This window comes from Oncorhynchus clarkii, chromosome 1 (genome assembly GCF_045791955.1).
Source record: "Oncorhynchus clarkii lewisi isolate Uvic-CL-2024 chromosome 1, UVic_Ocla_1.0, whole genome shotgun sequence".
Taxonomy (NCBI): domain Eukaryota; kingdom Metazoa; phylum Chordata; class Actinopteri; order Salmoniformes; family Salmonidae; genus Oncorhynchus; species Oncorhynchus clarkii.
This window is the reverse complement of record NC_092147.1, coordinates 78,287,654-78,311,185: the sequence shown is the minus strand read 5'-3', so window position 1 is coordinate 78,311,185 and position 23,532 is coordinate 78,287,654. Positions and strand designations below refer to the sequence as shown.

The 23,532-nt window shown below is 43.2% G+C and overlaps 1 protein-coding gene across 4 annotated transcripts in view; it reads right to left on the bottom strand.

Moving 5' to 3' along the window:
- Positions 1 to 648: 648 nt before the first annotated feature.
- LOC139412865 (solute carrier family 29 member 1a) overlaps positions 649 to 23,532 on the bottom strand; it is a 72,991-nt gene continuing 50,107 nt past the window's right edge. For 2 of the 4 annotated variants that reach the window (XM_071159676.1, XM_071159667.1), the window contains exons 2-13: positions 10,398 to 10,478; positions 10,187 to 10,268; positions 8,212 to 8,381; positions 7,327 to 7,466; positions 6,693 to 6,827; positions 6,447 to 6,544; positions 5,904 to 5,988; positions 5,599 to 5,684; positions 5,379 to 5,487; positions 5,056 to 5,141; positions 2,149 to 2,348; positions 649 to 1,881 (exon numbers count right to left, since the gene is read on the bottom strand). In XM_071159676.1, coding sequence (XP_071015777.1) covers positions 1,770 to 1,881; positions 2,149 to 2,348; positions 5,056 to 5,141; positions 5,379 to 5,487; positions 5,599 to 5,684; positions 5,904 to 5,988; positions 6,447 to 6,544; positions 6,693 to 6,827; positions 7,327 to 7,466; positions 8,212 to 8,381; positions 10,187 to 10,268; positions 10,398 to 10,426 — 1,332 coding nt within the window. In that variant the 5' untranslated portion in view covers positions 10,427 to 10,478 and the 3' untranslated portion in view covers positions 649 to 1,769. Of the gene's footprint in view, positions 1,882 to 2,148; positions 2,349 to 5,055; positions 5,142 to 5,378; positions 5,488 to 5,598; positions 5,715 to 5,903; positions 5,989 to 6,446; positions 6,545 to 6,692; positions 6,828 to 7,326; positions 7,467 to 8,211; positions 8,382 to 10,186; positions 10,269 to 10,397; positions 10,479 to 23,532 lie in introns of all 4 variants that reach the window. The other 2 variants (XM_071159659.1, XM_071159650.1) reach the window with 1 other exon arrangement.

Genomic DNA, 23,532 nt, shown 5'->3' with positions numbered 1-23,532 from the left:
AATAGCTGTTAATAGGATGCATATTGGAGAATGGGTAATAAATGGCTGTTAATAGGATGCATATTGGAGAATGGGTAATATAAATAAGTCAATTGCAACAGGCACATTTAGGGCTCTAAAATAATTCATCAGTACCACTGGAGCACCAGAACATTTTATCATTTGAGATCTAGCCAATATGAATTATTGCTACGTCTGAAGCACATTGACCTTTAATTTAGCAGAAGCTCTTATCCAGAGTGACTTAAAGGAGCAATTAGGGTTAAGTGCCTTGCTTAAGGGCACAGACAGATTTCACTTAGTCTCAGGGACTCGAACGATCTAAACAGCTGGGCTACCTAGTGCCCAGTATGTAACCCTATAAATACATCTTCATTGAAATGTAAAAGTCAATTGTGGAAAGAGGCTTCTACAGTATGTAAAAACTATTTAAGGTCTCTTTAGAAACGTCAAGTTTGTGATGAGGTGTAAGTAATCGGCCATTCATTCTTTGCTATGATCATTGAACTACTGAAAAAGCTATCCTTTTCTTTCGGTGCCCCCAAATGTTTGGCTATACTGGTAAAGTTACCAGGTTGTTGGCTAGCTAGCTAATGAGGTAACAACCATGACTGAACAAGGTGTAAAACAAATGGTACACGGCCCACAGAGTTTTAGAACGGTTTATGAACGTAAAATGCAGCCCCCCCCAATCCTTTACAGGAAAATATAAAAAACTTTCCACCTGTAATATGGGCCAAAGATCTTTCGAACTGTTTGGGCTAGAAACAAGCAGTTTTCTCTGTAGTAATGGTGCAAGCATGACGCTAATGATTATGCGCTTGGGAAACAACAGTAGAGCAAAGCCTTATTACAATTATGAACACACACACACACACACACACACACACACACTTGTTGCACTGGTGCGCCCAAATTAAAAAAGGTTGCACAGCAAAATATTTTGTCGTACTTTAAAGCCCTCGGCACGTTGCATTCTTTTTTTTTTATTCATAAAAACAACCTGATTGAGACGAACCAGGCGAATTTAACTTGTGCCAATTCGGTTTTAAAATAGAGCACTCAGATACAAAATGTTTTGATAATAAAAAACCCAAAAATGGCAAACTGGCAGAACAAATGAGGTGAGTTTACAAACTCTCCTACCCTCACCGTTCACTAGCACAACAGATGTAATTAATAGCTACATATGTCACTGTGGTAAAGATATTCAAATACTATAAAATACCTTTACATGGCAAGGCTATACCACAATGAGCATTTACACACTGACGTAGGCTGGTAAAACTCCATTGAGATTTAGAATGCCTCTACAATTCAATGATAACACACACCAAGACATAAGAATCCAGGTAGTTTCACAATCCATATAAATATACATGGCTCATACAATTTACGGCTCATAGCGGCATTTTGATCAATAAACTGAAATAATCCCTTGAGTGGAGAGAACTCCTGTCTTCCACCATGGTCCTTGGAGGATGAGAGAGACATTATAGATGTTGGCAACTAGAACAAGATATGAGAGCGGTAACATAGGCAGCTGAACTAGATGAACTTTGCATTCTTTCATAATGAAAGAGTATCATCAGTCAGTGGCAGGAGGGGAAGCACAGACTCTCGGAGGCTGGCTGCTTCCGAGTGTACTAGCGTTGCTCCCATGTGAGAAGAACAAATCAATTAACAGAAAAGTTTACCACCTCCTCCAAACCCCATCACTTCCTCCACGGCAGGTTGGTTAGAAGAAAGTGTTCAGGGGTGTTTTGGGTCTAGATAATGATTCTGAAGACGAAGGACAGGGCTGCTCCCAGAGCCAAACCCAGAGACAGGAAGAACGCCATGATGGCGCCGGCTGTCTCCGCTTCATGTTGTGCCACTTTCCTGTATGGAAACACAGGAGGGACAAAACAACATGACTAGGAGGAGAAAAGAGGACTGTACACACCTTGATGAAACAGTGCAATGTCTTTGTCGTGAGTAGCGTGTGGTAGTACAGTGTTTCTCAACACGTGTTTGCAGGAACCGGCAAGCTATGGTTCCCTTCTATGGAGTACCGCTTGAGTACTGACTGCAATTACTGTCAGCTTTCAATTTGAGGAACCAGAGGGTTGAGAACTATGCTGTATTTGCCACTGGCGATGGCCTTACTTTGGTCCGAAGCACATGCAGAGGCTGGCCAGGTATCCGTTGCTGAAGGAGAAGAAGATCATGAAGAGGATGTACCAGGCGTCGTGGGCGAACGGCACGGGCAGGTAGTTCCTGGGCTGGACGTTACACAGCATGAAGAGAGGCACGAAGACCACACGGAGACCCACCATGACTGGCAGGATGATGCTGTCCTTACCGGGCTGAAAGGACAAAAGAGGACATCTCAGTACACGTCAACATTATAATACAGATCCACTCCACCATTATATTGTGCATCATATTAACACACACACATTCCAATTAAGAGCTTAGACAAGGAGCCAGTGAACTCACAAAATTCTGCAATGACTTTCAAATGAAACCATGAGTAACATAATTCACAGAAAACAAGAGAAATCAACTGATCTTCTCAACTAGCTAATAAACTCTGTTACATAATATAGGGCCTACTATACGCTTCACCGCGGAGCTAAGCTAATAAAATGCAGTGCTGAATAAAGAGACACCTAAACATTTTCTCTGTTAAATAATTCAACTAAACCACCCCTGGCCAAGCTTAATGGCATTGGATTTGATTATTTCAAATGGTAGGGCCCTAGGAAATCCATTTAAACATTGTTTAGTTTTCCACCCCAAAATTACATTTTGTTTTTCCAAGTTTCTTGCTCTCAAAATCACACTTCTCTAATAAAAAAAATCTAAGTCCACAACAATGCTTAAACCACATCAGGAGACATATTTTGAGGTCTGGAAGAAATGTAAGACATTTTCATTTTTGGGTGTAGTTACCCTTTAACTCAACCCTGCCCCAGCAAGAGACTGTTTGGTTAGCAATGTTTCTGTAGGGCTCATGTGATTGTAGAGTTTGCAAAACAAAGCCACGTGATTGACGTAAATAATCATGATACTCTGCCAGGCAGAGGCTACTGTGTGGTTAACATTTAATTGAGACGTTTTTTGGGAAAGCCTTTCCATCTCTACCAGAATAAAGGTTATCATTAGCACTGTCACTAACGGCTCAACAAAGTGTAGACATAAGCGCGCACCGCGCACACACAGACGGGTATTCCTGTGCCGGTTCAGAAAGTTGCAGGAAAAAACGAATCACTGATGCATTTTGTTAATGTTCAATTTTAAATAAAAAAAATTTAAAAATCATTTTAAATGTAGGGATTTTGTGATCCACGTTTTCCGCTGACTTTATGAGGGTAGCCAACTTGTAGTGAATTAAAGCAATTTCCTTTAGTAGAAATGGGTCGCATTGCAAATGTACACTTCATCAGAATTTAAGGAATGAACCTCTATCCAACTGAATGTACTGTAAGGTAACAGTGCACTGTGTACTCAGCCCATCACTATATAATCATAGGATTGAGGTGGAAGGGGGGGAGCTGAGGTAGAATTAAATAGAAACCCACAAAATGAAATAAAACACCATCTACGGGTAAGTTCCAAAATAAAGGAAACACTTGAGTAAATGCGCGGTACAAAGTATGCTGAACAAAAATATAAAACACATCAATTTCAAAGATTTTACTGAGCTACAGTTCCTATGAGGAAATTCATTAGGCCCTAATCTATGGATTTCACATGACTGGGAATACAGATATGAATCTGTTGATCACAGACCCCCCCCCCCTCAAAAATAATAATAATAAACGGGCCTCAAGGTTCTCGTCAGGGTATTTCTGTGCATTCAAATTGCCATCGATAAAATGCAATTGTGTTTGTTGTCCATAGCATAACTGTCCATAAAATAACGCAAAACATTTTGGGGATCTTTTATTTCAGCTCATGAAACATGAAACCAACACTTTACATGTTGCATTTATATTTCTGTTCAATGTATATTGAAAGCAGGTGCTTCCACACAGGTATGGTTCCTGAGTTAATTAAGCAATTAACATGAATGTATAAAAATGCCCAGTTCCCCATTATTTTGGCTACCATAGGGGTCTCAAAGAAGCATAGGGCATTTAAAGTGTGTGTCACTCACCAGTTCTCAATCCAATTGGACACTTATGGGAAAATCTGGAGTGGCGCTTGAGACAGCGTTTTCCACCACCATAAACAAAACACAAAATGATGGAATTTCTTGTGGAAGAAAGGTGTCGCATCCCTCCAATAGAGTTCCAGACACTTGTAGAATCTATGACAAGGCGCATTGAAGCTGTTCTGGGTGGCCCAACGCCCTATTAAGACACTATGTCAGTGTTTCCTTTATTTTGACAGTTACCTGTATATCTCTACAGCAACTCTCAGCCAGTGACTCGCACAATGTTACAGCCCCAGTCGCACAGCTGTTACAGCCCCAGTCATGTGACCTATTTACAACAGGAAACTAGTCCAAATCAATAGGGGGTCTTCAGTGTCACCATGAGCCACTCCTCACCTACCCCTCCAAATACACTTCTTTCAGCAGTCACACAACCTCTTCATCCTAAAAACACAAGGGATTTTTTCCAATACAAACCACTGGCCTACACATCAAAGTGTTCCAGATTTTCCAGAGAATTCTGAACGATTGATGTCTCGGCAAAATGTTTTCAACTGTGGAGAGGGTTACAACCCCATGACATTATGACATCATCAGGCAGTAATCCAGATCAGATTTGGGCTAAATATTTAGATTTAACACATTTGAGATGGTATTTTTAAACAAAAGCCAGAAATGAATTTGTTGTGTCATCATGTATGATATTGTTGTCATGGGAGTCGTCAGTCTAATCCTCTCCTCTTCAGAGTGATGAGACGCCAAGACATTCTGATCCATGTTCCAGTGAAACGGCAAGTCGGCCAAGGGGAACCATTTCAGGGGAGCACAGATGTTAGGTGGGAATCTACACCAACAAACCTTTGTCTGTTTGAGCCAGTGTTAGTGGAAAGTGCTCAGGGCTTCAGACTCACCCACATACACAAGGCCGTCAGACTTCTGCCTGCCCAGTCCATCACGTTGAAGAGCAGGAAACACGACACAGGGATGAAGTATTTATCTGTGGAGACAAAGGAACAGCAGCAGCCGCATGGCGAATAAGACTACAGTCCTCACAGACTCTTAAATCCTACTGGAACCCATTACAGCAAAATCGTCAGAAAGGCAGATGTTCGGCATTGTCCTTGCCAGTTTTGAGAGGATTAATGCTATGAGCCTGTATGCTGGTCTCTGACTTTTCACAAGCCATTAATACAGCAAAACACAGTCAATAAAGACTTTCCCTTAAGACACTCACCCCAGGCTCCCCCATCGGCCACGGTGGACCTGACGTCAACTGTGACTGCAGGGAATGTTCCGATGGTGATGGTGAACACGAAGCACACAGAAAGGGCCATTACCCAGATCTACAGGAGACCACAACATCAGGACATTGGTAGGGGGTTTTAGGCCCCACCACCAATTCCCTCACTTGGGAGGACTACTTTGTTTATATCATCTTTGTTCCGGTCCCTTACCCGTTTAAAGATGGCAAACACAGATATGTTGGACCTGGTTTCCTCCTCTGTCACACTGACCACCGGCCTCTTCTGTTCTGGGCTGTCTGTCACACAACATCCCCTTTTGCTGTTAGCTTTACACAGGTAGATATGCAAGAGAAATGCACAACTTGGAAGAAAAGCACTGAGAATTAGGTCAGAGAGCATAGATAAACAAGCAAAATATGTATTGTAGTATAAACCCAGTGAGCCCTGGGAAGATTCAGAGTACACTACTACACAGCAAATGAGAAACATTTCTCAACGTTACATTCCATCTGCACCTTTTTCCAAAAGGTCCATCTCGTTCTCTTCATCTCTGCTGGCTGGCCTGGATCCATTACCTTCCAGGTAGTACTGGAAAAAGTCCTGCGAGGTTGGGAGAGACATTAACAAAAATCAGCACATTTGTTTTACTCACCCTTACTTTAGGGTAGCTAAGTTGACTGAGAACTATTCGCTTTTACAGCCACGACCTGGGGATGAGTTACAGGGGGAGGAGAGGGGATGAATGAAGCCAAGTGGAAGCTGGGGATCAGGTGTCCATGATGGTATGAGGGCCAGATTGGGAATTTAGCCAGGACATGGGGGTTAACACCCCAACATACTATTATCAGGTTACTGCATCTATCTATATAGCTGCATGTAAGGACACATTATGGATACAGGCCAGGGAGGCTATACAATGCTACACACTACTAAAGGCTTCCCTCAGATAACATTGTTGAGCCAATGACAACTTGTCTGACAGAGTGAACTAGCATTTTGAGGTCAGAGCATTCCATTAGGCAGAACACACTAGTAGGGGGTGTTATTTGAGGTCTCACCATTCTGGGCAGAGCAAAGTAGGACAAGATGGCCAGGAAGACGACCACGCACGCTGTGATGAAGTAGCCAAAGGCACTGTCCTGTAGGGCCGAGCCACCTAAACACAAAGAGAATACAGGGTCATGACCTGGAAGTGCTTACTATTCTCATCCTGGGATATGAGTTATGGACCTGGTGGGAGTGGGAGTGTTATGGAAAGTGTTGGGAGCAGTGGTGTGTGTGTTTTGAGTGTGTGTCAGACGTACTGGCCAGGGCACAGATCATAGAGAAGGCAGCGAAGGTCCCGGCGAGGCCCTGTCCACTCATGATAGGTGCAGTGTAGGAGGCCGGCAGCATCCCAGCCAGACCAAACAAACTGCCCTGCAGCACTGCCCCAAACGCTGGGGAGAGAAAAAATGTAATTAAGTCAAAGTAGAGAGAGAATGAGTGATTGCAGATGTTGGATGTAGGAGGGAGTAATACATTTAAAAGCAAAGGAGAGGGCAAGAGGTTTATATCAGCAACACAAGAAAAATAAAGCAAAACCAATGAGAACATCACAGCGGTTGTTTTACATAATAAACATTATTTAATTCACCCGTCTTCCTAGTATAGACAGACAGGAAGTCTTTACAGGGAGAGTGTGGATGTCAACATCAAAGCGTTCCAACTGGGTCACCTTCTCCTCCCCTCTAGTGGAACCTGGACCGTCAGAGAAGCTGGTCCTCATCAGGCATCAGGGGGCCAGGATCAAAGCAACAGGAGAACATATCCCTGCTGTTTAACATCCCACTTTAAACAAGCCAACTCCGTAGCAGATGGTGTGAAGGTGAGTGAGTTGAACTGTGTGAGCTTGGTATGTTAGGTAAGAGTCTAGTAGTTTGGGTAGGGTCCACTTACAATTGATGCAGATAATTTTGATCATGGTGAGACAGAAGAAGGGGAGAGGGCTCATGTCCACTTTGACCAGCACCGCCGTCAACAGGAACACCAACAGGATCACAGACAGGGAGCCGGCGATACGGAAATTCTGAGGGATCCTGGGGGACAGGTGAGGGGAAAAGGGGAGAAAAACAGAAGGAGATATTCATAGGACTGTTTAGACAGGAGTGGGGGTCATTGATGGAGAAGGGGAGGAACCAGGAAGATCACTACTGGAAAGGCTCAACTTGCCTGCCTGCCATAAATTGTCCATCTTCCACTTAAACCATCTTGAAGAACAATCTGGCTTTAAATGGCCATGTACTCTTATAATCTCCACCCGGCACAGCCAGAGGAGGACTGGCCACCCCTCAGAGCCTGTTTCCTCTCTAGGTTTCTTTCTAGGTTCCTGTCTTTATAGGACGTTTTTCCTAGCCACCGTGCTTCTACATCTGTATTGCTTGCTGTTTGGGGGTTTAGGCTGGGTTTCTGATAGCACTTTGTGACATCTGCTGATGTAAAAAGGTCTTTATAAATAAATGTGATTGAACAATTGGGAGTAACGGTACAACCTCAGAGCAGGCTCAACTTGTGCAACTGGCGGCAGGGTAGCCTAGTGGTTAGAGCGTTGGACTAGTAACCGAAAGGTTGCAAGTTCGAATCCCCGAGCTGACAAGGTACAAATCTGTCGTTCTGCCCCTGAACAAGGCAGTTAACCCACTAGGCCGTCATTGAAAATAAGAATTTGTTCTTAGATGACGTGCCTAGTTAAATAAAAAGGTAAAATAAAAAACTGCTCAGTTCAATTGCCCCAGGGAATAGGGCAACCTTAATACCAAACATTACCATTAGTTCTAACTATACCTCTGGTGGATGAAGGAGTTAAGGCAGGTGAAGATGAGCAGGGGCACCATGGCACACAGGGTCATCACATTGTTGAACTTGGACTCCAGGACATTCCTCGTGTCTGCCTCCACTGCCGTCAGATTCACTGAGCCTTCGATGGCCGGGTCCTTCAGTCGGCTGGTGAAGTACTAAAGGGAAGCAGCAGAGTGGAGGAGTGAAAGACTTGGGGTTCATGACCAAAGCTTACAATGATTTCTCGGGATGTGCATCTTTCCCTTTCAAGACAATTCGATATTTATCTAGATACGAAACTTGAAACTATATGGGCTCCGATGCAATACAGGAACGATACGATTTAGTGTGAAACGATCCAGTGAAATACTATGGAGAGAGTGTCTCGGAAGGTAGAAAGTAATATGAGCAAAAATAATTAGTGATTTGGCGATTTGTAACATTTGAGTTGATTTTCTGACCGATGCATGCTGCGTTTGTTTAATCTCTAATGTTTTCATAATGCTAGCCTGCTGCCGAGGGCGGGGATATATTGGCATGGCAACACACCTGGCCAAAAGTTTGATGAACCAGGTGGCTTCTAACTGTTTACAATAGTGGTCTCAATGAAACATCCTCCCTCGAGGCAGCTCCAGAAGCATTAAAATCACCCTTTTTTTAGAGTCGGCACATTTTAAAAGACCAGTTGTACTTCCACTTAGAGACATAGGAAATGAGTGTGTGCCCATATTATTGTTCTACTACTTCAGCTCTTATAGGCTGACCACACTGCTCGCGTCACGTGCGCTGCAAAAATAAATGTATGGCCTCCCGGGTGGCGTAGTGGTTAAGGGCGCTGTACTGCAGCACCAGCTGTGCCACCAGAGACTCTAGGTTCGCGCCCAGGTTCTGTCGTAACCGGCCGCGACCGGGAGGTCCGTGGGGCGATGCACGATTGGCCTAGCGTCGTCCGGGTTAGGGAGGGTTTGGCCGGTGGGAAATCCTTGTCTCATCGCGCACCAGCGACTCCTGTGGCGGGCCGGGCGCAGTGTGCACTAACCAAGGTTGCCAGGTGCACAGTGTTTCCTCCGACACATTGGTGCTGCTGGCTTCCGGGTTGGATGGCGCTGTGTTAAGAAGCAGTGCGGCTTGGTTGGGTTGTGTATCGGAGGACGCATGACTTTCAACCTTCGTCTCTCCAGAGCCCGTACGGGAGTTGTAGCGATGAGACAAGATGGTAGCTACTAAACAATTGGATACCACGAAATTGGGGAGAAAAAGGGTAAAAATTCAACAACAAAAAATAATAAAATAAAATGTATGAATCTGTGTTATTCAATTATTGCGCTCACGCGCGTCTGCGTTGCTTAAAAAAAAAAAAGTATTTTCTATTTCTGACGCAGATCGCGCTGCAAGTCCTGCCTCTTCCATCTCCTCACTGGTTTATAGAAGCAGGTACCCACGTGACATCTCCTCATTGGTTCTACCTACGTGGGTGATTGAAAGACGAATTGTGTTGCCGGTTGTTGTGGTAATACTATGAAAGTTTAGATGCCAATCACCATATAAGTTCAAAGATGAAAAAGCCTGGAAGGAGGAGAGATGACTAGAAATGATTCGGTTGACCGTTTTATGTGTGGATTAATTGTCGGACTAAAGGACCTTGTGCATTTCAGGTAAAATAACAACCTAATGTTTATATCCCAGGACAAATTAGCTAGCAACAGCAAGCTAGCTAAATAGGACAAATTAGCTAGCCACTGCAAGCTAACTAGCTAAATTGCCATAAATGTTTAATGCTTTTCGACCTGTCCCCAAATTAGTGTCATTGGTTCAGAGTTTGTTTTGATATTTTAACCTGCGTGTCATGATCGCGTTTGGTGTAGGGGGACAAAATAAATGTATGCACGATGTCGAATGCGCGCAGCAGCCGGTTTGGGTTCCGTGTAAGTCTGATTTCTCATGGTTATTATAATCAAGCAGTTGTGAAGAATGCAGTTACCATGGTTGCAGTCATGAAGAAGTTCCATGGCAGGAGGGTTCCCAAGCCAAGAATGAAGAAAATTATCCACACCGCATTATACCTGACAAATACACAGTCACACACCAGAAATGTTAATATGTAGCCTTTACCAATTGTATCCATCAAATATATCCATATAGCATTAAATGATTGCAGGCAGAAGCAGAAAATGCAAAGTCACTGCACTCACTTGTCCTGTGGAGCATTGATGGCCGTCATTGTCCTGAAGTACTGCAGGAACCAGCTCTGAAGTCAAAATGTGTCACGGGTACTGAAAACAGACATTTTCATAAATTAATCAGCCTAGTCTTCACAAAGTAACAATATACAAGACAAAGTTCAGGAGAATGAATTCGACATGCAGTTTTTTGCCAATTATCCCAAAAAGATTAACAAAACGCCACATTGTGATATTATCCAACATTGTACAGTGGGGCAAAAAAAGTACTTAGTCAGCCACCAATTGTGCAAGTTCTCCCACTTAAAAAGATGAGAGGCCTGTAATTTTCATCGTAGGTACACTTCAACTATGACAGACAAAATGAGAAAAAAAATCCAGCAAATCACATTGTAGGATTTTTAATGAATTTATTTGCAAATTACGGTGGAAAATAAGTATTTGGTCACCTACAAACAAGCAAGATTTCTGGCTCTCACAGACCTGTAACAACGTCTTTAAGAGGCTCCTCTGTCCTCCACTCGTTACCTGTATTAACGGCACCTGTTTGAACTTGTTATCAGTATAAAAGACACCTGTCCACAACCTCAAACAGTCACACTCCAAACTCCACTATGGCCAAGACCAAAGAGCTGTCAAAGGACACCAGAAACATAATTGTAGACCTGCACCAGGCTGGGAAGACTGAATCTGCAATAGGTAAGCAGCTTGGTTTGAAGAAATCAACTGTGAGAGCAATTATTAGGAAATGGAAGACATACAAGATCACTGATAATCTCCCTCGATCTGGGGCTCCACGCAAGATCTCACCCCTTGGGGTCAAAATGATCACAAGAATTGTTAGCAAAAATCCCAGAACCACACAGGGGGACCTAGTGAATGACCTGCAGAGAGTTGGGACCAAAGTAACAAAGCCTACCATCAGTAACACACTACGCCGCCAGAGACTCAAATCCTGCAGTGCCAGACGTGTCCCCGTGCTTAAGCCAGTACATGTCCAGGCCCGTCTGAATTTTGCTAGAGAGCATTTGGATGATCCAGAAGAAGATTGGGAGAATGTCATATGGTCAAATGAAACCAAAATAGAACTTTTTGGTAAAAACTCAACTCGTCGTGTTTGGAGGACAAAGAATGCTGAGTTGCATCCAAAGAACACCATACCTACTGTGAATGCATGGGGGTGGAAACATCATGCTTTGGGGCTGTTTTTCTGCAAAGGGACCAGGACGACTGATCCGTGTAAAGGAAAGAATGAATGGGGCCATGTATCGTGAGATTTTGAGTGAAAACCTCCTTCCATCAGCAAGGGCATTGAAGATTAAACGTGGCTGGGTCTTTCAGCATGACAATGAACCCAAATATACCGCCCGGGCAACGAAGGAGTGGCTTCGTAAGAAGCATTTCAAGGACCTGGAGTGGCCTAGCCAGTCTCCAGATCTCAACCCCATAGAAAATCTTTGGAGGGAGTTGAAAGTCTGTGTTGCCCAGCAACAGTCCCAAAACATCACTGCTCTAAAGGAGATCTGCATGGAGGAATGGGCCAAAATACCAGCAACAGTGTGTGAAAACCTTGTGAAGACTTACAGAAAACATTTGACCTCTGTCATTGCCAACAAGGGGTATATAACAAAGTATTGAGATAAACTTTTGTTATTGACCAAATACTTATTTTCCACCATAATTTGCAAATAAATTCATTAAAAATCCTACAATGTGATTTTTTTTCTCATTTTGTCTGTCATAGTTGAAGTGTACCTATGATGAAAATTACAGGCCTCATCTCTTTAAGTGGGAGAACCTGCACAATTGGTGGCTGACTAAATACGTTTTTGCCCCACTGTACATCACATCTCCAACTGAAATTCAGTCCACAAGTTCACCATCCTGCCAATAACAAAACAATTTCCTGTCTAGCTAGTTTACCTGTCTAAGGTAGGGTTGTAGAATAATAGTGAAGACATCACAACTATTAAATAACACATATGGAATTATGTAGTAACCAAAAAAGTGTTAAAGCAAAATATATTTTAAATTTGAGATTCTTCAAAGTAATAACCCTTTGTCTTGATGAGAGCTTTGCACACTCTTGGCATCCCCTCAGCCAGCTTCATGAGGTAGTCACCTGGAATGCATTTCAATTAACAGGTGTGCCTTGTTAAGTTCATATGTGGAATTTCTTTCCTTCTTAATGCGTTTGAGCCAATCAGTTGTGTTGTGACAAGGAAGGGTTAGTATACAGAAGATGGTATTTTACCAAAAAGGGCCAAGTCCATATTATGACAAGAACAGCTCAAATAAGCAAAGAGAAATGACAGTCCATCATTACTTTAAGACATGAATGTCAGTCAATCCAGAAAATGTCAAGAACTTTCAATGTTACTTCAAGTGCAGTCACAAAACCCATCAAGCACCATGATAAAACTGGCTCTCATGAGGAAAGGAAGAGAGAGTTACCTATGCTGCAGAGGATAAGTTCATTACAGTTACCAACTTCATAAATTGCAGCCCAAATGAATGCTTCACATAGTTTAAGTAACAGTTGTGGCTGCTTTGCATGATGTATTGTTGGCTCCATCTTCTTGCCCTTTGTGCTGTAGTCTGTGACCAATAATGTTTGTACCATGTTTTGTGCTGCTACCATGTTATGTTGCTACCATGCTGTGCTGTTGTGTGTTGTCGTCTTGCTATGTTGTCGTCTTGCTATGTTGTCGTCTTAGGTCTCTCTTTATGTAGTGTTGTCTCTCTTGTCGTGATGTGTGTATGTGATAAAACGCACATTTGTTCTTTACTGACTTGCCTAGTTAAATAAAGGTTAAATAAAAAGACATCAACATCAACTGCTCAGAGGAGACTGTGGTAATCAGGCCTTCATGGTCAAATTGCTGCAAAGAAACCACTACTAAAGGACAGCAACAAGAAGAATAGACTTGCTTGAGCCAAAAAAACAAGCAATGGACATTAGACTGGTGGAAATGTGCGATTTTTGGTTCCAACCTCTGTCTTTATGAGACGCAGAGTAGGTGAACGGATGATCTCAGCATTCTGCAGCGATACAGAATCCAATCTGGTTTGCGCTTAGTGGGACTATCATTTATTTTTCAACAGGACAATGACCCAACACTCCTCCAGGCTCTGTAAGGGCTATTTGACCAAGGAGAGTGATGAGTACTGCATCAGATGACCTGGTCTTCACAATCACCTGACCTCAAACCAATTGAGATGGTTTGGGATGAGTTGGACCGCAGAGTGAAGGAAAAGCAGCCAACAAGTGCTCAGCATATGTGGGAACTCCATCAAGACCATTGGAAAAGCATTCCCGGTAAAGCTGGCTGAGAGAAAGTCAAGAGTGTGCAAAGATGTCAAGGCAAAGGGTGGCTACTTTGAAGAATCTCAAATATATTTTGTTTAACATTTATTTGGTTACTACATGATTCCATGTGTTATTTCATAGTTTTGATGTCTTCACTATTATTCTACAATGTAGAAAATAGTAAAAATAAAGTAAAACCCTTGAATGAGTAGCTGTGTCCAAACTTTTGACTGGTACTGTATATCTCTCAATATTTTACATTCAGCAGGTTTTGAAAGGACCGAAGAGTTTGGGCCGCTTCGTGTTTACATTTTTCTGCCGTGGGAAAAAATATTGCGATACTGGTAACGTCACAGCCCTAATTAGGCTACTTTCTTATTCTGACCAAATACACAGATGAGCATGTAACCAACATTACATTTCAGACAAACAACAATTCCTACCTACTACATTTGTAACTGAAAGATACAAACCAAGTTCTTGTTTACCAGGAAAATATAGTTTGTTAAATTGAAAAAAGATGCAGCATGTGTAAGCAACAATAGGAGTTATAATCGCTGATATTCCTACCATTAAACCAAACCAAAAGTCTAGCCTATCCAGTTTCAGCGTTCCATAGTGACAAATAAAGCCACAAGACAACCTTCAAAATCTTATTAAGCACGATAATGTGTCATCTCAAGCCAAATATCTACACAAGTCAAAATGTATCATCCAAGCCAGACACAGAGTCTGCTATATCAGCACTATTTTCTTCTGATTTTGTTTTATTACACTTGGTTAGAGTAGCGCATGAGTAGCCTAAATCCAAGAGTTGATTTACTATACATGGGAGGAAGCCTTGGTTAAGAGGTGGTCTAAAAAGAACATACAGAAGTCTGGCATTAGTCCTTCCTATCACAATATGCTCACTGGCCCCACACATCCCATAGCAACTACTCTACCACTGATGGAAGACATCTACACACAGACAGATGCTTCTGTGACGCCTTTCTGAAACGTGGAACGACATTTATTGGATATTTCAAACTTTTTTAACAAATCAAAAACTGAAAAATTGGGCGTGCAAAATTATTCAGCCCCTTTACTTTCAGTGCAGCAAACTCTCTCCAGAAGTTCAGTGAGGATCTCTGAATGATCCAATGTTGACCTAAATGACTAATGATGATAAATACAATCCACCTGTGTGTAATCAAGTCTCCGTATAAATGCACCTGCACTGTGATAGTCTCAGAGGTCCGTTAAAAGCGCAGAGAGCATCATGAAGAACAAGGAACACACCAGGCAGGTCCGAGATACTGTTGTGAAGAAGTTTAAAGCCGGATTTGGATACAAAAAGATTTCCCAAGCTTTAAACATCCCAAGGAGCACTGTGCAAGCGATAATATTGAAATGGAAGGAGTATCAGACCACTGCAAATCTACCAAGACCTGGCCATCCCTCTAACCTTTCAGCTCATACAAGGAAAAGACTGATCAGAGATGCAGCCAAGAGGCCCATGATCACTCTGGATGAACTGCAGAGATCTACAGCTGAGGTGGGAGACTCTGTCCATAGGACAGCAATCAGTCGTATATTGCACAAATCTGGCCTTTATGGAAGAGTGGCAAGAAGAAAGCCATTTCTTAAAGATATCCATAAAAAGTGTTGTTTAAAGTTTGCCACAAGCCACCTGGGAGACACACCAAACATGTGGAAGAAGGTGCTCTGGTCAGATGAAACCAAAATTGAACTTTTTGGCAACAATGCAAAACGTTATGTTTGGCGTAAAAGCAACACCCTGAACACACCATCCCCACTGTCAAACATGGTGGTGGCAGCATCATGGTTTGGGCCTGCTTTTCTTCAGCAGGGACAGGGAAGATGGTTAAAATTGATGGGAAGATGAATGGAGCCAAATACAGGACCATTCTGGAAGAAAACCTGATGGAGTCTGCAAAAGACCTGAGACTGGGACGGAGATTTGTCTTCCAACAAGACAATGATCCAAAACATAAAGCAAAATCTACAATGGAATGGTTCAAAAATAAACATATCCAGGTGTTAGAATGGCCAAGTCAAAGTCCAGACCTGAATCCAATCGAGAATCTGTGGAAAGAACTGAAAACTGCTGTTCACAAATGCTCTCCATCCAACCTCACTGAGCTCGAGCTGTTTTGCAAGGAGGAATGGGAAAAAATTTCAGTCTCTCGATGTGCAAAACTGATAGACATACCCCAAGCGACTTACAGCTGTAATCGCAGCAAAAGGTGGCGCTACAAAGTATTAACTTAAGGGGGCTGAATCATTTTGCACGCCCAATTTTTCAGTTTTTGATTTGTTAAAAAAGTTAGAAATATCCAATAAATGTCGTTCCACTTCATGATTGTGTCCCACTTGTTGTTGATTCTTCACAAAAAAATACAGTTTTATATCTTTATGTTTGAAGCCTGAAATGTGGCAAAAGGTCGCAAAGTTGAAAGGGGCCGAATACTTTCGCAAGGCACTGTATGAATCCTTGACTCCAAGTATGGATTTGTAATATACACTGCTCAAAAAAAGAAAGGGAACACTAAAATAACACATCCTAGATCTGAATGAATGAAATATTCTTATTAAATACTTTTTTCTTTACATAGTTGAATGTGCTGACAACAAAAATCACGCAAAAATTATCAATGGAAATTAAATTTATCAACCCATGGAGGTCTGGATTTGGAGTCACACTTAAAATTAAAGTGTAAAACCACACTACAGGCTGATCCAACTTTGATGTAATGTCCTTAAAACAAGTCAAAATGAGGCTCAGTAGTGTGTGTGGCCTCCACGGGCCTGTATGACCTCCCTACAATGCCTGGGCATGCTCCTGATGAGGTGGCGGAAGTTCTCCTGAGGGATCTCCTCCCAGACCTGGACTAAAGCATCCGCCAACTCCTGGACAGTCTGTGGTGCAACGTGGCGTTGGTGGATGGCGCGAGACATGATGTCCCAGAAGTGCTCAATTGGATTCAGGTCTGGGGAACGGGCGGGCCAGTCCATAGCATCAATGCCTTGTCTTGAATTAGGAGGAACCCAGGTCCAACCGCACCAGTATATGGTCTCACAAGGGGTCTGAGGATCTCATCTCGGTACCTAATGGCAGTCAGGCTACCTCTGATGAGCACATGGAGGCGGCCCCCCAAAGAAATGCCACCCCACACCATGACTGACCCACCGCCAAACCGGTCATGCTGGAGGATGTTGCAGGCAGCAGAACGTTCTCCACGACGTCTCCAGACTCTGTCACATCTGTCAGTGTGAACCTGCTTTCATCTGTGAAGAGGACAGGGCGCCAGTGTCGAATTTGCCAATCTTGGTGTTCTCTGGCAAATGCCAAACGTCCTGCACGGTGTTGGGCTGTAAGCACAACCCCCACCTGTGGACGTCGGGCCCTCATTCCACCCTCATGGAGTCTGTTTCTGAACGTTTGAGCAGACACATGCACAATTGTGGCCTGCTGGAGGTCATTTTGCAGGGCTCTGGCAGTGCTCCTCCTGCTCCTCCTTGCACAAAGGCGGAGGCAGCGGTCCTGCTGCTGGGTTGTTGCCCTCCTACGGCCTCCTCCACGTCTCCTGATGTACTGGCCTGTCTCCTGGTAGCGCCTCCATGCTCTGGACACTACGCTGACAGACAGAGCAAACCTTGCCACAGCTCGCATTGATGTCTACCTGAGCCACTTGTGTGGGTTGTAGACTCCGTCTCATGCTACCACTAGAGTGAAAGCACCGCCAGCATTCAAAAGTGACCAAAACATCAGCCTGGAAGCATAGAAACTGAGAAGTGGTCTGTGGTCACCACCTGCAGAACCACTCCTTTATTGGGGGTGTCTTGCTAATTGCCTATAATTTCCACCTGTTGTCTATTCCATTTGCACAACAGCATGTGACATTTATTGTCAATCAGTGTTGCTTCCTAAGTGGACAGTTTGATTTCACAGAAGTGTGATTGACTTGGAGTTACATTGTGTTGTTTAAGTGTTCCCTTTATTTTTTTGAGCAGTGTACACACACACACACACACACACACACACACACACACACACACACACACACACACACACACACACACACACACACACACACACACACACACACACACACACACACACACACACACACACACACACACACACACACACACACACACACACACACACACACACACACACACACACACACACACACACACCAGTTTGGGGTCACTTAGAAATGTCCTTGTTTTTGAAAGAAAAGCAACATTTGTGTCCATTAAAATAACATCAAATTGATCAGAAATACAGTGTAGACATTGTTAATGTTGTAAATGACTATTGTAGCTGGAAACGGCATATTTTTTTATGGAATATCTACATAGGCGTACAGAGGCCCATTATCAGCAACCATCACTAGCCTTTTAAAATTAATATATTTTTTATTAGCTAACAACGTGCCATTGGAACACAGGAGTGATGGTTACTGATAATGGGCCTCTGTACGGCTATGTAGATATTCCATTAAAAAAAAGTTAAAAGGCAGTTTCCAGCTACAGTAGTCAATTACAACAATGTCTATGCTGTATTTCTGATCAATTTGATGTTATTTTAAATGGACAAAAAAAGTTAATTTTCTTTCAAAAACAAGGACATTTCTAAGTGACCACAAACCTTTGAACGGTAGTGCATATATATATATATATATATTTTATATATTTTTTTACTGTAGGTAGCCTTAGTCTGCTGTACCTGCGTTAGTTGGCTGCATCACTGCTTATAACTAAATATATGTTAACTATAAGAAATCTAAGAAGTGTCAAATAAATTATATCCAGCTCAGGGCTCCAGCTTTGCATTTGGATTGATAACTTGCTAGCTGGCTAGATGTCCAGTGGCTACATGTCCAGCTTCTTGGTTACAGCAGACATTCTAGCCTGAGTACTAGTCTCTTTGACTAATGGAATGTTACTGTAGCGATTGTCAAAAAGAGACTGGCCTTTCTGCCATCTTCAATGAATATTCTATCATTAATGAGCTCTAGGAAAACAGAGGAGTTGATCCTGATTCGATAAGTCTCACAGCTATCCTCCAATCACAACTATTATCCTAATATTGGAACTCTATTTTTTCTCTCTCCACAGAACAGTTGGTATCCGGTTACTAAACAACCATTTTTTGTTTGTCCAACGGAAACCAGCATAGAAATAAGAATGAATAGAAAGGGCCTCTCCATAGAGTACCACAGTATGAGTCATAATACCTATAAAACCTAGTGGTCAAACAGGGAAATGGTTCCAATCCTTTTTCCACCATTCATTTTTCCCATAAAGGATATTCGCCTATACCGCCCAACCCTACAAACTGGATTTGACGAGCTAATTATTTCTCAATAGTGTGTTTCATTGGAAAACTTGATCAGCGGAAGGACTGACTGAATAATCTGACACGCAAGGAACAAGTTAGTAGCGGAAGGCATGGCGACTTTGATTGGGTTAGGTTATCTGAAGCTCTGATTAGGAGCCCAGCAACACATTAAAAGCTGTCATTATTAAGTTCCCCCATAGTATTTATTGCTGTAGCTACTATGCCATAAAAATGTTAAAAGACAATGGTAACTAAAAATAGAGGATAAACATACAGTTCTGCAATTGTTGCATTGGACTCTTACATAAATATTGTCCCCAGAAATGAATGGCCTTTGAGGACAGGTCGGTCCATAGTGAAAGGTCTACATGTGGATAGGATTTCAATCTCTTGGCCCCTGTGACAGGCTAATCGTTGAAATCCAGCACAAACTAATAAGAACAACGTTATCACAGCCAATGGAATTACTGAGACTATGTGTCACATGGTTGAAGAATGAATCCAATTGGAGGTACCAAGCTCCGGTTCATTCTGCCTCACTCCGTTGAACGTGTCATCAAACAGTGCCAGCTGGCTGGCGTGCCCCTCTGGGCCGAAGTCTGTCCCCCTGTCTGACCAACTCAGAGCCACAACACAAAATCCCACATTGTCCTGAGCCAATGACACTTCACCAGTGCCACTCAAAATAAATAAAACTGACTCTAAGTACCACTATTGCAGTGGAAGTTGGCTGCAACATAATACTCTTACATCAAGTTGTAAAACTCTCATAAGCCAATCACAACTAAGCCTACTTCCGGCCCTAAGGAAAATACCGACTAACAAAATGTTGAGATCACAAGTTGTTTTGCCCTTTGAAGTCACCCAATAAATCTAAAGCCGTCACTCTAGCCTCATTCCCAAGAGACCAAACAGTAGTAAGAAAGTACTTTGAAATAGTGCGGAGGTCACCCTTTGCGTTAGCATAGAATGGGGCCTATATGATCTTGATCATATAGGAATAGCTCTGTGACGGGTAGACCTTTATTCCCAGACAGTGTATGGGTCACATGACAAGGTGAAAAGAACCGCTCGCTTCACCATTTCCCAGGAGTTTATATAGCACTAGTCCTTATCACTGTTCGACTGTTTAAGGGAGAAATCAATATTACTCTCAAGAGAAGTTGTCCCATTCAGAATTAGCTAAACGTTCCAGAATATTACTAGGAGAGCGAAGTAGCAGCAGATAAATAACTTGTCAGAAAGAATAGTAAGCAGTCCCCCCATGTATTGGATAAAAACAGACTTACAACTTGTTATTGGGTAGTCTAAATAGATGTATCAACAGTATCACAATGGGTTTTGTTTTTTTTACATGTTGTAATTCATCCCTCTGGTTTAATGTGGGCAGTTTGCAAGCAGTTAGCAGGAGCTAAATCTAGTGGAAATATCAGAGCTCCCCTTGCCTTCACCCCATTGCCCAACCTTGAGGACAGGAGAGTGCTGACCAACACACACACGTACTTCAATCCTTTATAATCATGTTTAACGACCAAGGGCTCCCTCTCAGATTCACCATCCAAAAGCTATTTCCTCCACCATTTCCAGGGATCCGGTACTTGAATCAGACACGGGTGGATTATCATGTCAAAAACCATTCTGTGGGCTCCACAAATAGCCTGTGGGCTGGGGTTGGTTTATAACAGCCACTGCTGGGCCTGTAATAGCAGGATGGTACGTATGATACTGTGGTGCGTCTGTGGGTTGCTCAGGCAGCCAACACACATCCAGTCTACACAGCAGCATCACACATCCCACCATAGCGCCCATTTTAGAAGACAGTTGGCTAGGACTCCTAGGATTTTGGTGTGAACAAAAAAATCCTATTAATGCAGAGTTCTCTGTAAGCTCCCCATTGCTAGTTTCTCTGCTACTTCGGATGGGGTACTTGGAAATTAAAGCCTGGGCCAAATACATATTCAGTCTATCAGTTCCACATAAATATCCTCAATCCACACACAATAATCCATAATGACAAAGAGAAAATAGGTTTTTAGAACTGTTCGCAAAAAAAATTTAAATACACCAATACCTTATTTACATAAGTATTCAGACCCTTTGCTATGAGACTCTAAATTTAGTTCAGGTGCATCCTGTTTCCATTGATCATCCTTGAGATGTTTCTACAACTTGATTGGAGTCCACCTGTGGTAAATTAAATTGATCGGACAGTGCATGTCAGAGCAAAAACAGAGCAAAAACCAAGCCATGAGGTTGAAGTAATTGTCTGTAGAGGTCTGAGACAGGATTGTATCGAGGCACAGATCTGGGTAAGGGTACCAAAACATTTCTGCAGCATTGAAGGACCCCAAGAACACAGTAGCCTCCATCATTCTTAAAATGATGGAGCCACCAAGACTCTTCCTAGAGCTGGCTGGCCGCCCAGCCAAACTGAGCAATCGGGGGAGAAGGGCCTTGGTCAGGGAGATGACAAAGAACCCGATGGTCACTTTGACAGAGCTCCAGAGTTCCTCTGTGGAGATGGGAGAACCTTCCAGAAGGACAACAATCTCTGCAGCACTCCACCATTCAAGCCTTTATGGTAGAGTGGCCAGACGGAAGCCACTCCTCAGTAAAAAAGGCACCTAAACGACTCTCAGGCCATGAGAAACCAGATTTTCTGATCTGATATAACCAAGATTGAACTCTTTGAACTGAATGACAAGAGTTACGTCTGGAGAAAACCAGGCACCATCCCTAAGGGGAAGCATGGTGGCAGCATCATGCTGTTGGATGTTTTTCAGCGGCAGGGACTGGGAGACTAGTCAGGATCAAGGGAAAGATGAACGGAGCAAAGTAGAGAGAGATCCTGAATGAAAACCTGCTCTAGAGCGCTCAGGGCCTTAGACTGGGGTGAAAGTTCACCTTCCAACAGGACAACGACCCTAAGCACACAGCCAAGACAACGCAGGAGTGGCTTCAGGACAAGTCTTTGAATGTCCTTGAGTGGCCCAGCCAGAGCTTGGACATGAACTCGATCAAACATCTCTGGAGAGAGCTGAAAATAGCTGTGCAGCCACGCTCCCCATCCAACCTGAGATCTTGTGAGGATCTGTAGAGAATAATGGGAGAAACTCTCCAAATACAGGCGTGCCAAGCTTGTAGCGTCATACTCAAAAAGACTCAAGCCTGTAATCGCTGCCAAAAGGTGCTTCAACAAAGCACTGAGTAAAGGGTCTGAATACTTGTGTAAATGTAATGTCAGTTTCTTTTTTGTATCTATAATAAATTAGCTAACATTTCTAAAAACCTGTTTTTGCTTTGTCATTATGGGGTAGTGTGTAGATTGATGAGGGGGGGAAACTATTTAATCAATTTCAGAATAAGGCTGTAACATAACATCAGCCAGCCTCAGCCCGGTCAATTCCTGCCAGTCTGCACAGCGCGATATCAACCCAGAGCATTTCGGACAGCTTTTTCTCTACCACATCTCCGGATTCCTACCGCAAGCTCTGAACCTTTATGCCGAATCATCGCAGCTAGCTAGCTGATATCCGAGTTGCTACTCCTGGCTAAGCACCAGTTAGCCTGGAGCTAGCCTCAAGCTAGGCCCATCTCCCAGCTAGCCGGAGAAGTTCATTCAGCCAATTCTTGGGCTACAATACATATTTTGCCAATTGGCCTGGATCCTTTTACTGCTGACACGGAGCCCCGACGATCCATCACGACTGGTCTGCCGACTAAATCGTCCGCGGGGGTTTCAACAGGCTCTTCCATTGCAAAGACCCACGGGCCCGCTAGCTGTCTAAATCGCCGGGTCTTCAGCTCGCCTAGCTACTCACTGGAACCTATGATCACTCGCCTACGCATGCCTTTCGCTAATGTCAATATGCCTTGTCCATTGCTGTTTTGGTTAGTGATTATTGTCTTATTTCACTGTAGAGCCTCCAGCCCTGCTCAATATTCCTTAGCTAGCCCTTTTGTTCCATCTCCCACACATGCAGTGACCTCACCAGCTACTAGATGGTTCGATGGAGTCTCCAGAGACAAAACCTCTCCCATCGTCACTCAATGCCTAGGTTTATCTCCACTGTATTCACATCCTACCATACCCTTGTCTGTACATTATGCCTTGAATCTATTCTTCCGCGCCCAGAAATCTGCTCCTTCTACGCACTAGACGACCAGCCTTTAGCCGTTCACATATCCTACTCCTCCTCTGGTGATGTAGAGCTTAACCCATGCCCTGCAACCCCTAGCTCCACTCCTATTCCTCAGGCGCTCTCATTTGTTGACTTCTGTAACCGTAAATGCCTTGGTTTCATGCATGTTAACATTAGAAGCCTCCTTCCTAAGTTTGTTTTATTCACTGCTTTAGCACACTCCACCAACCCAGATGTCCTAGCCATGTCTGAATCCCGACTAAGGAGGCCACCAAAAATCCTGACATTTCCATCCTTAACTATAACATTTTCCGACAACAAAGAACTGCCAAAGGGGGCGGA